This window comes from Taudactylus pleione, unplaced genomic scaffold (genome assembly GCF_031769625.1).
Source record: "Taudactylus pleione unplaced genomic scaffold, aTauple2 ptg000442l, whole genome shotgun sequence".
Classification (NCBI taxonomy): Eukaryota; Metazoa; Chordata; class Amphibia; order Anura; family Myobatrachidae; genus Taudactylus; species Taudactylus pleione.
In genome coordinates this window covers 2229195-2245590 of record NW_028284844.1, presented here as the reverse complement: position 1 = coordinate 2245590, position 16396 = coordinate 2229195, and the positions used below count along the sequence as shown (strand labels likewise).

At 48.0% G+C, this 16396-nt stretch overlaps 1 protein-coding gene across 12 annotated transcripts in view; it reads right to left on the bottom strand.

Annotated features, from left to right (window-relative positions):
• Positions 1-16396, bottom strand: part of DOCK7 (dedicator of cytokinesis 7) — a 219732-nt gene that overhangs the window by 185878 nt on the left and 17458 nt on the right. For 11 of the 12 annotated variants that reach the window (XM_088447846.1, XM_088447849.1, XM_088447847.1 and 8 more), the window contains exons 3-7: positions 15207-15382; positions 14398-14466; positions 12359-12488; positions 11342-11554; positions 9836-9921 (exon numbers count right to left, since the gene is read on the bottom strand). In XM_088447846.1, coding sequence (XP_088303972.1) covers positions 9836-9921; positions 11342-11554; positions 12359-12488; positions 14398-14466; positions 15207-15382 — 674 coding nt within the window. Of the gene's footprint in view, positions 1-9835; positions 9922-11341; positions 11555-12358; positions 12489-14397; positions 14467-15206; positions 15383-16396 lie in introns of those variants that run through there. The other variant, XM_088447855.1, reaches the window with a different exon arrangement.

Below are 16396 nucleotides of genomic sequence, written 5' to 3'. Positions count from 1 at the left end.
GCTCAGTAATCCGTTATTATCTATATATGTTCATCCTACTCATCCAACATATCATGTATTATATAATACAATAAGTATGGCTCAGTAATCCTTTATTATCTATATATGTTCATCCTACTCATCCAACATATCCTGTATTATATAATACAGGGGTATTCAATATGGGTGCGATAACATAGTTTTTGCGTTAATATCGGAGGTATGACATCATTATCGCAGGTTTTACTTTTACACCGTATTCAATTTCAAAGACATCGCAGTTTTGAAAAGTCTTTGATAAAAAACGTGGATAACTTTCCACCATTGAATAGGTGGCGAAAAAAAGTGCAGAATTGGGGTTTAGGGGTGCAGGCTTAAAAAAAATAGCCTGCACCCTTGGGAATGACATTTAAAAAAAAGAACTGTGTCAAAAAAAGTAAAAAAAAAAAAAATAGGGACACCCCAAAAAATGTATTTAAAAATTGGGGTGAACAAAAAAAATGGGAAAAAATTGTATAACAATAGGGAAATAGGTTCAGGGCTATTCTGCAAGTATGCGGCACGTGTTTCCTAGAATAGAATTATAGCGGCAGGTGCACAAATGCAGAATTTTTAAAAAGTTACTTTAGGGACATCAAAATATGCTAGTACCCATTTGTATGTACCCCAAATTTGATGGGACCACTTAAAAAACAAGAGATATGGTAAGAACTTACCTTTGTTATCTCTGTTTCTACGAAGTCCATAGGGTCCACAGGGTTGACCTTGGGGTATAGCTGGATCTGGATCCACGGGCACCACGCAGTTAAAGCTTTGCTGCTCCCAGGATGCACTTGGGTCCGTCCTCCTCTATACCCCGCCCCGGCCACAGGCACCTCAGTTGGTAAGCAGCTAAGGCCGGAGGAGGAGACTAAACAGAGAGAAGGAAGACTGGAACACACAAGAAACCATACTCACAGAAATGGGAGACGGAAAACCGGTGACCAGCCACACAGCCCATTTGAAGCCAGGTGCGTCAGGGCGGGCGCCCTGTGGACCCTATGGACTTCGTAGAAACAGAGATAACAAAGGTAAGTTCTTACCATATCTCTTGTTTTCTACTTCAGGGTCCATAGGGGGTCCACAGGGTTGACCTTGGGGATGTCCCAAAGCAGTTCAACTAAGGGCGGGGACGCTCCTGTGCTGAAAGGAGTACCCGGCGCCCAAAGGATGCATCCTGAGAGGCGAAGGTGTCAAACGCATAAAACCTCAAAAACGTCTGAATTGAAGACCAAGTAGCCGCCTTACACAGCTGAACAGCGGAGGCGCCACGTCTAGCAGCCCAAGAGGGACCCACAGAACGAGTGGAATGAGCCTTAACAGAGGCTGGCACAGGTAAACCCTCCTGCGCATAAGCCTCACAAATAACTGAACGAAGCCAACGGGCTAACGTTTGCTTGTTGGCAGGCCAACCCCTCTTGTGAAAACCGAAGAGGACAAACAAAGAATCCGACTTCCTAACCGAAGCAGTCCGGTCCACATAGATTCTAAGTGCCCGGAGCACATCCAAGGAAGCCTCACCAGCAGAAAGATCAGGTGACTGAAAAGCTGGCACAACAAGTTCCTGATTAATGTGGAACTTTGAAACCACTTTGGGCAAAAACTCAGGACGCGTGCGGAGCACTGCCCTGTCCTGGTGAAAAATCAGAAAAGGAGGGCGACAGGAAAGCGCCCCCAATTCTGAAACCCTCCTGGCCGAAGCAATTGCCAGGAGAAAAATGGTCTTAAACGTCAGCCACTTGAGCTCCACCGACTCAAGCGGCTCAAAAGGAGGACCCTGCAAGACCCTCAGTACCACCGTCAAGTCCCACGGAGCCACCGGAGGCACGAAGGGAGGCTGGATCCTGAGAACACCTTGGAAAAAGGTGTAAACATCTGGCAGTGTAGCAATCCGTCGCTGAAACCACACGGACAAAGCAGACACATGAACCTTCAGAGAGGCCAGGCGTAAGCCGAGGTCCAAACCCGATTGAAGAAATTCCAAGATTCTGGAAACCCGGAACACCTGCGGATCATAGTTTCTGGATTCACACCACTGAAAATAAGTGCGCCACACCCTGTGGTAAATCCGCGCGGAGGCAGGCTTGCGTGCCCTAAGCATGGTACCAATCACTGAACTGGAGAAACCCCTAGACCTCAAGACGGCTGTCTCAAGAGCCACGCCGTCAAAGACAGCCGACCCAGATCCGGGTAAAGGCAGGGCCCCTGAGACAACAGGTCCCGACGCTGAGGAAGAAGGTACGGAGCGTCGATGGAGAGGCACCTCAGATCGGAGTACCAAGGACGACTGGGCCACGCCGGAGCCACCAGCACGAGCGTGCCGCCGTCCTGCTTGAATTTCCGCAGAACCCGAGGAAGTAAGGATATCGGAGGAAACAGATGCGCCAGGTGAAACGTCCATTTCACCGACAGAGCGTCTACCAGACAGGCGCCTGCGTCTCTTGTCCTTGACCCGTAAACGGGCAACTTGTGATTGTGACGGGAGGCCATCAAGTCCAGCTCCGGCAGCCCCCACCTGTCCACGAGTAGCTGAAACACCTCTGGGTGAAGCGACCATTCCCCGGGATGCACATCGTGACGGCTGAGGAAGTCCGCCTCCCAATTGAGGACTCCGGGAATGAAGACTGCCGAGATCGCTGGAACGTGACACTCCGCCCAAGCAAGAATGCGAGACACCTCCGACATTGCTGCCCGACTGCGAGTTCCCCCTTGGTGGTTGATGTACGCCACCGTGGTAGCGTTGTCGGACTGCACCTGAACCGCCCTTCCGTGAAGAGCGGGGCCGGACGACTGCAGGGCCCTGTACACAGCCCGCAGTTCCAGGATGTTGATGGGGAGAAGTGCTTCTTCCGCGGACCAACGACCCTGAAGCGATAATGAGCCGGTCACTGCCCCCCAACCCCGAAGACTGGCATCCGTCGTGAGCAGGACCCAGTCCGGGATCCAAAAGGGGCGCCCCTCGACCAGATGCACCGTCTGAAGCCACCAAGCCAAAGACTGCCGAACCTCCGCGGACAACACCAGCATCTGAGAGCGGATCCGGTGAGGTAACCCGTTCCATTCCGATAGAATCAGCGCCTGCAGGGGCCGGGAATGGAACTGGGCAAATTCCACCATGTCGAATGTCGACACCATGGACCCCAGAACTCTCATAGCTGAATGGACCGACAGGCGGCAACTGCTCAGGCAACTGTGTATCCGCAGCTGCAGGGAGGAGACCTTCTCTGGAGTCAGGAAAATCCGCTGCTGACGAGAATCCAGCAGGGCTCCCAAATGAACCATCCGCTGTGATGGAATCAGGGAGGACTTCTTCCAGTTTATCAACCACCCGTGTGCTTGAAGACAAGCAATGGTCAGGTGGAGATGTCGAAGAAGCACCTCCGGGGAGCTCGCCAGCAGCAGAAGATCGTCCAGGTACGGCAACAGACGTAGACCCTGACCCCGAAGGTGGGCAGCCATAACCGCCATCACCTTGGTGAACACCCTCGGAGCCGTGGAAAGGCCAAAAGGCAACGCCCGAAATTGGTAGTGATGGTTCAGGATAGCAAACCTCAGATACCGCTGATGTGCCGGTGCTATGGGCACATGGAGATAGGCGTCCTGGATATCGAGGGAGACCATATAATCCCCGGGTTCCATCGCCAGAATGATGGAACGTAACGTTTCCATCCTGAACCTGGGAACTCTGAGGTATCTGTTCAGAGACTTCAAATTCAGGATAGGGCAATGAGAACCATTGGGTTTCTGTACCAGAAACAGAGTAGAATAGTACCCCATCCCGCGCTGAGACTGCGGAACGGGAACAATGACCCCTGCTTGTAGCAAGGATTCTATAGCTACCTGAATCTGACCAGCTTTGGTCTTGTCCAGAGAAGGACTCTTACAGAAAAACTGGTGGGGCGGCCTGAACCGAAAGACAGGGCGTACCCCTGAGAGACTACTTCTCGAACCCAGGCATCCGTGGTGGTATTGTGCCAACACTGGGCGAATTGGAGAAGTCGGCCTCCCACTCTGGGGTCCCCCAGAGAGAGGCCAGTCCCATCAGGCAGCAGGCTTATCCTCCTGCTTGGAAGAAGGGCGTCGAGCACTCCATGCTTGCTTCTTGGGCTTGGGTGCGGCCTTGGTCGCCGAATGTCTCGGGAAGGACTGGCCCTTGGCCTTACCCTGAACCCGAAAGGACCGAAAGGCAGAGCTCCTCACTTTAGCCGGCGCAGAGGCCGAAGGGAGAAAAGCCGACTTGGACTTAGCCAAAGTATCCACTATTCTGTCCAAATCCGGACCAAATAGTAAATCACCATTAAAAGGCAAGGCCTCCAGACCCTTTTTTGAATCTGCATCAGCCCTCCAGGACCTCAGCCACAGGATGCGCCGAGCAGATACCGCTGCAGCCGACACCCTAGAAGTGAGCAGGCTGGCATCCAAAGACGCTTCCCCAATATAGGAAGCTGCATCCCGCATCTGTCCCACTAACGCTCTCTGGATATCCGGAGCCTCATCAGGAAAGGTATCCTCCAAGGCATTGGCCCATGCCTCAATGGCTTTAGCCACCCAGGAGATAGCCATGGACGGACGAGCCACCGCCCCGGAAAGAGAATAAATGGACTTTAAACAAGTCTCCACCTTCCTGTACGTGGGATCCTTCAAAGAGGAGATAGACGGCAATGGCAACGTCGCGCTTTTGATCAAGCGGGTAACGTGGGAATCCACCGCCGGCGGAGTTTCCCATTTCCTGCAATGAGCTTCAGGAAAAGGATAGTTCGCCGCCAACCTCTTCTGTGGATGGAACCTCTTACTAGGTAATTGCCAGGCCGCCGCCATATGATCCGATAATTGATCAGACAGGGGGAACACAGTTGAGGTCACCTTGGCCTTTTTAAAATTAGGAAACTTCGACCTAGGAGCCGGCGCATCATCCTCAACATGTAGGATAGCCCGCACCGCCCTAACCAAGGCTGGAACATTAATGGAGGACTTAGCTTCCACCTCCTGCCCCATGACATCAGAGTCAGAGTCCTCATGGATTTCTCCATCATCTGAGGACACTTCCGAGTCCGACAACTGCGCAGCTAGTGAACTCACAACCGGACGTTTAGACACCCTTGGTGGCGCATCACCTTGCAACATGGACTGAAACGCCGAGGATGAAGCCGCCAGACTCTGTACGGAGCTGGATAGAACATCCACCCAAGGCGGAGGAGCCGTCGGAGCAAAACTCTGCAAAGGCACTACAGACTGATGCGTCCCTGGGGAAGACTGCACATACACAGGCAGTCCCGAGTAAGGACCCACAGTCTGGGCCCCGGGGGAAGACCGCAACATTTGTGGAACCCTCGGGGAATGGGGGATGGTGGGCTGCGGTAACGCCCTAGAAGGGACCGCTGATGGGACCGATAACCGGTCCGCAATAGACGCCAGCACCTGTGAAAACATCGCCCAAGGAGGGTCCTGTGATACAGGGGGGTTGGAGGGGCCCGGTACCAGCTGGCACCGCCCGCACAGACCATCCTGAGATAAGTCCTCCCCATCAACTCCAGCAGCACAGCGTCTGCAGGAAAATAGCACAGGAGCCACAGAGCGCTCAGTCTCCTCATCAGACATGATACCGTAAATCACAAGAAACAGGTATCACCAGAGGAATTACGGTTTTAACACCCGCGCACTCACCAGTATGCAACACAACAGCCCAGATATGGTACTGTGTAGCACACAACAGTATGTGACTGACCCCACAAATACGTGTTTTATATAAGTGAGGGTCTCAGAAAAACGCCCTTCCCCCACACACCTGCCGGGCCGTAGGAGAAGGAAAGGGATAGGTATAAGCTGACAGTAAAGGAGAATAAGTCACAGACAGGCAGCACTAGCAATAGTCACATACAATGCAGAAAAGTTAGTACTCACTGCACCTTCCGCTACAATCAACCGCCCAGATTCAGTGTCTGGGAGGGCTATAGCGCTGTGTACACTGTCCTTTAGCAGGGGAGAGGTACACAGGGGGACCGGTCCACTTGATACCGCCTGGGAGTCTGCGATGTGCCAGTAAAGATGGCCGCCGGAGACCTCAGAGGAGGAGTGGCCGTAAGATAAGAGCAGCTCAGCGACGCCAGACTCCTAGTTGAAAGGCGCGCTGAGCTGAGGAGAGGAGCCGCTAGACAGGGAAGGCTGCCTCCCCTGGCTAGCAATTAACCCCCGGGTTGCCGGTCCCGCTACCAGCCTGATACCCTGGTGGTCTAGCGGACACGCGGGGTATTCCTCAATTGAGGGGGAGCCCGCCGCCGCCGCTAGCGCCTCCGGTCTGTCCCCAGAGACCGGAGGCTCCTGACTGCATTACCTGATCCCCGTCGCGTCCGGCAGCAGTCAAGGGAGTCCCCAGAGCCCGGCTAGTACAGGCTCTGGGGTCCCGCCGCGATCCCCAGAGCTGTACTGGCGTCGCGGCGCCAGCGGGGAGGAGCGGCAGCGTGGACGTCCTAAAGGACAGTCTGATGCTGCCGCTCTAACAGTGTAAAAAAAGAAGAAAAAAATAAAAAATTTCTCTTTTAAAATAAAGCTTAGGGGCTGCTCCTGCAGCCCCACTGCGACAGGGTGACCCGACTCCGGCCAGGCACCAACTAAAACTGAGGTGCCTGTGGCCGGGGAGGGGTATAGAGGAGGACGGACCCAAGTGCATCCTGGGAGCAGCAAAGCTTTAACTGCGTGGTGCCCGTGGATCCAGATCCAGCTATACCCCAAGGTCAACCCTGTGGACCCCCTATGGACCCTGAAGTAGAAAAACTAAAAAAATAACCTAAGTGCTCTTCTGCATCACTTATTCAATGTCGGGAAAAAAACATCTGCTGCGGCTATTTAAATCCCCGACTTCCAATTAAAGGCTAAAACGGGGGTACCCATAGTGATCCCCTATGTTTTTACAACTTTAGGGGGGTCTTACAATTATTTTAAGGAAAAATTCGTAACTTTGCGCAAATCCAACTTTGGAATTTCCCGTTTTCGTTAATTTTATATTGAATACGGGGATAAGCGGGAGCACGCACCATACCTTTACGCAGAAAAAAACTCCGATATGAAACGTTAACTTCGACAGTGAAGTTAACGTTTCATATTGAATACCCCTCTAAGTATGGCTCAGTAATCCTTTATTATCTATATATGTTCACTTTCTGTGCCCATAACCTCATGTTTCTATGTAGAAGTGGGAGCTGTCATGCAGATAGCAGCGCAGAGTTACTAAGTGTCCCAGTGACGCGATTCCTACGTGAGGCTGCATTACTGGACTACGCTGGGCTGCCTCCTGCTGCGTGTGCTGTGTGCGGGAGGTAGATGCACTATAAGATTATTACAGGCTCATTATAAAGGAAAACCAATGACATAAAACCAGTAACAAACATGTATGCACAGGAACTATACAAACATGGATCACAGCCAAGCACAGATCACTCAGCACACGTGTGTGTGACCTCGCCTGGCACGTGTCGTTAGTGGCGGCCCCAAGGCAGCTGGCGCAGACTATTTCAGCACCAGGGCGTGTGTGATTATTGATGAAGCAAATGTTCATCTATTCCACCTCTCAGGGGGCGTCCAACAAAAACACTTCTCCTCCCCGGGCCAGACCGTCGCTGGCGCGGCAAGTGCGCCCAGCGCTTGGGGCTCCAGGACCGTAGCCGAGGCTCAGTAACAGGGTTACAGAACAGCTGCCGATTGTGAGGACAGTGACTATCTAGCATGGCTAAATACTAACATCACCCCGACTAACAGCAATTAATACTTATTCAATTTTATAGATACATTCGTTGGTTTGTCTGGTGGATCAGAAACACCTATTTGTTTCAGTTAGGAATCTCTTTTCCTGCCTGATTCCAGGGTACAAATAAGTTGGGAGGAGACAGACTGGTCAGCATTCGAGTAGTATAAAAAGAAAGATGGCCACGGCTATGTTGGCTTTAAAGAAAGGATAAAAATAGAATGACAACAGGTGTTATATGTGCAAGATTAATATTAAATGCACATTGGGGATTGTGTCACTTAGCAGCAGCTTTGTACTTTGACAATTCAAAACTACTTCCATTATAATGAACTACACAACACTCAAGTAGCACTGGTTTGTGTGTGAAAATATTATATATATATAAAATCTCCCATATCTCAAATTCTGTTATCCAAGATTTTCAGGAAATCTGAATATTTCGGATCTGCCCTGATGTCATGACGTCACTGTCCAATGAATGTCGGCGTGGGAGCGGCTTTGCACCCATCCCCCCCCCCCTGCACTCCGTCGGCTATGCTGCCAGACAGGCCGGCGCTCCACGATTCAACTGCTACTAGCCCAGGTTCCCCTCCAGGGTCCGTGTTCCAAGACCAAATACAATTCCAGCAAATAACGGCGGCACTCTCAGGTCTAAACACACACACACACACACGTCTGACTAATTAAAAGTATTTTCCTCCATTTATTCCTAAACCCACAGAATACATCAGACCCAGTGCACAATGTATCATATAGCTCCTGATTACAGGGATTATTGATCAGTAGAGGACTGTATGTCAGTAGATTATCAGTAGAGGACTGTATGTCAGTAGAGGACTGTATGTCAGTAGATGATCAGTAGAGGACTGTATGTCAGTAGATTATTGATCAGTAGAGGACTGTATGTCAGTAGATTATTGATCAGTAGAGGACTGTATGTCAGTAGATTATTGGTCAGTAGATTATCAGTAGAGGACTGTATGTCAGTAGATTATTGATCAGTAGAGGACTGTATGTCAGTAGATTATTGGTCAGTAGATTATCAGTAGAGGACTGTATGTCAGTAGATTATTGATCAGTAGAGGACTGTATGTCAGTAGATTATCAGTAGAGGACTGTATGTCAGTAGATTATTGATCAGTAGAGGACTGTATGTCAGTAGATTATCAGTAGAGGACTGTATGTCAGTAGATTATTGATCAGTAGAGGACTGTATGTCAGTAGATTATTGATCAGTAGAGGACTGTATGTCAGTAGATTATTGATCAGTAGAGGACTGTATGTCAGTAGATTATTGGTCAGTAGATTATCAGTAGAGGACTGTATGTCAGTAGATTATTGATCAGTAGAGGACTGTATGTCAGTAGATTATCAGTAGAGGACTGTATGTCAGTAGATTATTGATCAGTAGAGGACTGTATGTCAGTAGATTATTGATCAGTAGAGGACTGTATGTCAGTAGATTATTGATCAGTAGAGGACTGTATGTCAGTAGATTATCAGTAGAGGACTGTATGTCAGTAGATTATTGGTCAGTAGAGGACTGTATGTCAGTAGATGATCAGTAGAGGACTGTATGTCAGTAGATTATTGATCAGTAGAGGACTGTATGTCAGTAGATTATTGGTCAGTAGAGGACTGTATGTCAGTAGATTATTGATCAGTAGAGGACTGTATGTCAATAGATTATTGATCAGTAGAGGACTGTATGTCAGTAGATTGTTTATCAGTATAGGACTGTATGTCATTAGATTATTGATCAGTAGAGGACTGTATGTCAGTAGATGATCAGTAGAGGACTGTATGTCAGTAGATTATTGATCAGTAGAGGACTGTATGTCATTGGCTCCTCTCAGCCCTCTTCCAACTCTTACTACATAAATTGCCCCAGGCTTATAGTTTTGTCCTGTTCCAACTATTCTAAGTGTCTCCTCAGGGACAGTTCCCCTTGTTCCCCTGTACTGACCCCAACATCTGTAACCAGGGAGCAGATCTGTGTTATGTCCCCAATTACATAGAAACAGAAAAGGAAAAGGGATATCTCGGGAGCCTTGTTGTGTAGAGGAGATAACTTACTTGAGGGACAAGCATTTCACCAGCAGCTTCTGCCCAAAATGTTCTCTCGGCACCTCAGGCACGCCGAGACGCTCAATAGGGTCATCCTGTGGGTGAAATACGAACACATTTAGGTTACGTTTCACTGACTGGCTCAAGCGATAAGACAAGCAGGGGGGTAAGTTATGAAAAAAAAAAAAAAAACACATTTTAAAGAGATTCTGCACTCCCATTGATAAACTAGTATAGTGTCTCAAACTGGAACACGGATTAAAGGAGGATAACAAGTTATATCTAAATACATATATATCTATATACATACAGACACACACACACTAAATTAAAAGATACGTATTATGTATACACAGCAATATGCGCGGGTTTTGTTTTTGGAAATTTATGCTGCAATAGAATCTCGATGTGTTCAGGAGAAGCCCCCTCATTCTGATTCTCACACGAGTCGCACTGTGCACAGATCTGGCGGGTTTCAGACAAGGAATCCGCACACAGACGGAGATTGCCGGTGCGCACGGATTGGTCCGTCTATCGATAGAGGACATTCTCCATGATATGGGCATTTCAGGGCAGCGACCACAGAGTTAGACAGAACACGTCTGTCTCATGGGAGTGCAGTGGGCACACACACAGAATCCGTTGCTCAATTGCGGTGCATGGATGGAGATGGGACGCCTCTTATGTGTATGGTACCAAAATTCAGAGTGCCGACATGGACTTTAGGCCGACAACCAATATGTCGACATTAAAAAATGCCAACATGTTCATAATTTCGACATTTACATACTGACACCAGAATATTGCTGCTTATTTTAGCCTAACCCCAAAAATAAAAAATGATGACATTCTAGTGTTGACTGGTTGGATGCCAACATTATGAATATCGGTATTTTTGAATGTCAACCTAAAGTCTAGGTTGACATTTTGATCCTGTTGACATTGTAATGTCAACATTCTGAATGTCAATCTCTCACTTTCAGCCGGATCTTTCGCACCCAGCTTGGTGAAAGTCCAGATACTAATTATGGCGGCTGCGGATGTCAGAGCAATAGGCGGGGATAGGTGATGGCAGCTGCAGACGTCAGAGCAGTGGGCGGGGATAGGTGATGGCAGCTGCGGACGTCAGAGCAGTGGGCGGGGATAGGTGATGGCAGCTGCAGACGTCAGAGCAGTGGGCGGGGATAGGTGATGGCAGCTGCAGACGTCAGAGCAGTGGGCGGGGATAGGTGATGGCGGCTGCGGACGTCAGAGCAGTAGGCAGGGATAGGTGATGCCGGCTACGGACGTCAGAGCAGTAGGCGGGGATAGGTGATGGCGGCTGCGGACATCAGAGCAGTGGGCGGGGATATGTGATGGCGGCTGCGGACATCAGAGCAGTCGCACAGATTTCTAGTATACAAAGGTGGATTCATGCATTAGCATAAACTGGTCAGCGAGCTGCTGCGGCCGGTATACGGTATATACAGAGTCTACGCTATGCAACACAGGCTGTGGCATTTATAGGCCAAATACCTCGTCCTGAGCTGGATGTAGTGCAAAGACTTCTTTGTGCCTGTTGGACTTTCTTTGGTGTTCGTTTTGGTGGTCTATCTCCTCGTTGGGCGTACGGTCCAGGAGGTTTGGGAGCAGGGCGTCGGGCAGGGAGTTTTTGAGGTCAAAGATGCTGCAAGCCCAGCTTCCTCGCGGCGTGTCGTCAATGGACATCGATCGTCTCTTCAGGTCATCCTGGGGAGTGGGGGGGACAATATTCTTATTACAAACGTCACATCAATGCTGTTTTGCAGATTTTATAAATATAATAAGACTGAAAAAATCTTCTTTAGCCAGAGGGACCCGATATAAATCCGGGCTAGCAGCTGCAATAAAATTAGTATGAAAGAAAATACTTTTTGTGCATAAAAAGGATGACTATTTTTATTAAAAATAATAGGCCATTAATGAGTTTTAAGGTGCCCACACACATACCGATGTCCTCACGATACGATTTTATGGCCAATTTCCTCATGAACTTTCACGGGAGCTCCCTTGCCGTCGTGATCACGATTTGGAGTTAAAAATGTCCAATCTGACTAAAGATCTATCTTGCAGCCAATGCATTGTATCCCAGATTGGCTAATCTGCCCTACAGCACGGCAGATCAGAAGATGCGATGTACGACGAGCGGGGACGCGCATCGGCATCGTGCTCGTGAGTATAAACTCACGATTTGTACTTTTTTTTACCCGATTCGTCGTCACGATTCGTCGAAATCGGCCAAATCGTTTAAAATGTCGCTATGTGTGTGGGCACCTTTAGTTAAAAAAACTATAAAAATAAAAAATAAAAAACACATTTCAGATGTAGTTTGAGTAAATCACCACAGGGGGCGCTGTTTCTTAATGTTCCCTCACAATGGATTATTTACTGCTGTACATCTCTGCCTATATACTGTATAATTAGATACATAGTGGTATTTTACGTGACAATCATAATTTCATTCTGTAGTAAAACACTTTTCACACATGTGGAGAGGAACTTGCAATACTGCACCTGTTCATCCTGATAGCTGCTGCTGTCCGGCCCTTCGTCAGACTCAAAGACCTGTTTGGGTAACCCCTTCTGTCTGTCCTTCTGCTTGTCCAGGGTGTTGGGATTAAAGCCCGTTCCCAGCTTCTGGTATCTGTTACATATACAGCTCTGATTAGTGGGTGGTGGAATGAGTAAAAGTGAGATCGCACCTGTAACTTTTTCCGAACTTATCTCTCAGACACCTATGTCGCGGGTTAGTAGGAAGAACGTCTCACCTCAACCCTGCAGCCAATTAATTACTGAAATATTGCTTAATTTTAAAGGCACTTTTCCGCCTGCAAATTACTTTAGCTAATTCATTTGTGCAGCTTTTCCCAATTCCATTGATTTATCGTTACTGGATTCCTTCTGTGCGTTTCAGCAAGGTCTTCACATCCTACAGAGAGTGTCTGGTACCTGTAAACATGAACAGTTGCTCTTTGAATACAATTGGATGCTATGATGCCTGCGTCAGGGTTTTATAAATCCCTGCTAATCACTTATGCTGCTGAAACCAGTAAATATCTATGCCAGTGTCGGGTTGGGTATGATTTCCCGGCAGTCGGTATGCCACAGGTCAGCATACTGACAGTGGCATCCCAACTGTGGTACGCAAGTATAGTACCATTAACCCTTACCCCTATCCTAACCCTCCCTGGTGCCTAACCCTAACCTCCCCGCAGCCTAAACCTAACCCTACCCCCTTAGTGCCCAACTCTAACTCTAGTGCCTATCCTTTCCCTAACCCCAGATACTCACCTACGGGGTACCAGCGGTCAGGATTCTGACGTCAGTGACGGGGAGGGGAGCGGGGAAACGCAGGCGTGTCAGTGCGTTCGCACACCGTTGCAGGGGGGCGTGCATAAATTATCCACTGCGATTCCATATGCAGTGTGAGGTCTCACAGCGCGCGTGGCTGTCAGCAATTTCTGAGTAAGGTCAGGGCTTGTGCAAGTGTGCGTATGGGTCCGAGGGTACTCGACTGTACCGATGGCAAAGTGGGTGGCCTTATGTGGTGCTGAGTTTGCACTGCGATCGTATTGGAGTGGCTCGCTATAGCAGTTGAACTGCGTGCGTACGCAATATTGCGATCCGTAGCGAATCAGACCCACGGACATTTATTTTTAATAAAGTGTTTATTTTTTAAATCGCTCATTTGGGAACTTTTTTATTGCCATTTACTGGGAGCTTCTGACTCAACTCCCAGCGCTGCATCCGTTATGTTTTCCAGTATGGGACCATTTACCGGGAACGAAGGCAAAGCCGATTTGTTTGTATTTAGTAAACGTCACACTGTTTTACAATCCTAGAATGTTTTGGGGGGGGGGGGGGGCTCATGAATTTTGGGAAGTTCTGCGTGAATCTGGAGGTGGTACATCTATAAAGCAACTCTGAATAAACCAGTGCTATTGCAGGTATCAGTGATGATGGTGACCAAGTTATTTATAACAGTCTGTGGATACAAATCCACCGAGAGAGCAGTAATATTAATTGTCCTCGATCCGCAATTCTCAACCGTGCCTAAATCAAGCGATTCCTGTACAGGCTATGAAATCCAATTCCTAATGCATGACTCGTATCAGTCATATCTATTGGGAGAAAAAAAAATGCCTGACCCAGACCAGAACATAAACCAAGTAGACAACCTGTCGCAGTTGTGGAACTACAAGTGCCAGAATACCCTTCCAACGAGGTTACCACCACTGCATGAGACCCTTAATCTAAGCATGTGTGTGCAAGAAGAAATAAAATAGTAAACAGAAAAGTAAATAAATGTAAATAGGTAAAGGACGCGGCCTCCTAGAAAGTGCAGTGGAAATAAAAACTGGCCAGGCGCAGAGCAGGGGCAGGGTGTAGAGAGCGGGGGCGGGATGTACAGAGGAGAGGAGTAGTCAGATTTCTTCCAGTGCCCTGCTTCCTCGGGGGTGGAGCCTACTCACTCTCTGAGTCCTCCTACTGCAGAACATGAAGCATAAATTATCAGCGGGTGCACGATTCTATGGAATGACCAACAAACTTACTTTCGATTGACTACGGCCCAGTCCTCTGTGTAACTTCGTATACAATCTTTGACATGAGGATCCATTTCACTGCAAGGACAAAAACACATTAAGCCTTAGGGCTAAATTTACTAACGTGAGAGTCTTTAGAATTGGAGATGTTGCCCATAGCAACCAATCAGATTCTACTTAACATTTAATTGGAACCTTCTAGAAGATAATAGCTAGAATCTGATTGGTTGCTATGGGCAACATCACCAATTTTAAAAACTCTCACTTTAGTAAATTTACCCCTTAGATGAAACAGCAAAAGGTCTGTAGTCAGATATATTACTTGTGTGCCAAATATCCTAATTTTGTTAATCAACAGGAAAACTTAACTACAAAGGTGACAAGATACTTGGCATCATACCACCGCTAATTTCCCCTTAATGTCTGGCGAACCCAAAGGTGATTTCACTTAAACTCTCCCAATGTAACCCGGTGACAATATGGCCCCACAAGTGTAGGGTAAAGCCGGACAGATAAGGGTATTCATTGGGTTGATAACATTAGTGTCCCCCAACAGACACAACACTTCCTGCCAGACTGAAGACCTCAAGGATAAGACACAGAGGTCACCTTGCCCGCTTGCATACCGGTCTTGCCAAATAAAATGGACCTCTGATCAGATTATCATTGGGCTGGACAATCACTGAGAGCTTGTTGGGTCTAACATGACCAGCTTTGGTTGTAAGGTCTAACCAGACTGACCAGTAGATCACAATGGTCTAAGTCATCACTGTAATACTCCCCAATAACCGAGCCATGTGAATTACTCAGACCATCACCTCTCTTCTGGCACGGATGAGACCACTGTTCGACATTCCCTCGGCGTGTACACGACCTCTACATCATCGGCGGGAAACTCATACAGGTCTCTTAGGGGACCTGAGTCAACGGCCACTGGATGACTGATGAGATAATCCTCATAGTCCACCGGGTCCACCACGTCAGTAAGAGGCACCTGGAACATACAGGGTAGCAAAGCACAAAATCGCCCGGTGAGTGAATGACATCTCCACAGGGCAATGAATATTAGAGCTACCTATATCACAGAAACATGGTTATTATGGTACGTTAGCATTGCAAAACGGATGTTCCTGAACAAGAATTCTCTGTACGGCATAATATGAGGGCTTTACACTACATGGTCAAAAGGAATGTGGACACCACTTCTAATTAAAGTGTCCGGCCATGTCAGCCGCAACCATATGGATGCACAAGGAGACTGTACTGATTAAATTGATATGCGACACTAGTTTGGAGAAGGCTCTTTCCTGTATCAGCATAACAATACCCCTGGGGATAAAGCAATGTCCATTCAAAAATAATTTGCCAGCTTTGATGTGGAAGAAGCTGAATGGCCTGCACATAGTTCTGACCTCTATGCCTGATCTCACTAATGGTCTTGTAGCTGAATGGTTGCGAATCCCGCAGGGCTGTGAGACAGCAATGCTAACCACTACACCAACTGCGCTGCCCGTTAATGCATGAAAAATAGGGTGTGATATTTTCTAAAACTGTAAAGGCGACATTAACACTTTCGGACGTAATGGTGAGAATGGCACTACTAACCCTTACATTTTGTAAATACAGATGTCAATTATTACTGTGTAAAAAAGGGGCAATAAAAGCAGATAGGTGTGAACAAGCCTTTGAATAGTGAATAAGGATCCCCTATAGATTCTGCACATTGCCAAGTTTAGATTGGAAACATTTGCGCATTGTGAACTACGTAACTGCCCAGCTTACTTAGGCCTCAACCATAGTTCCCAATGGAAAGCAGACACTATTGTTTGCGATGTAGAGTGATTCTTGCTGCAGAAGTTACGCCCACAAGAGCCGGGAGACTGGCGCTAAAATTACTCATTTGCTTAAACAAAAATATTTATAGATGGACCTGATTTCGGCTCTTATCCGGCATCTTCAGGCATGAACAGTTACATATAAAATCTCTAATGATGGGCAACAAAACCAA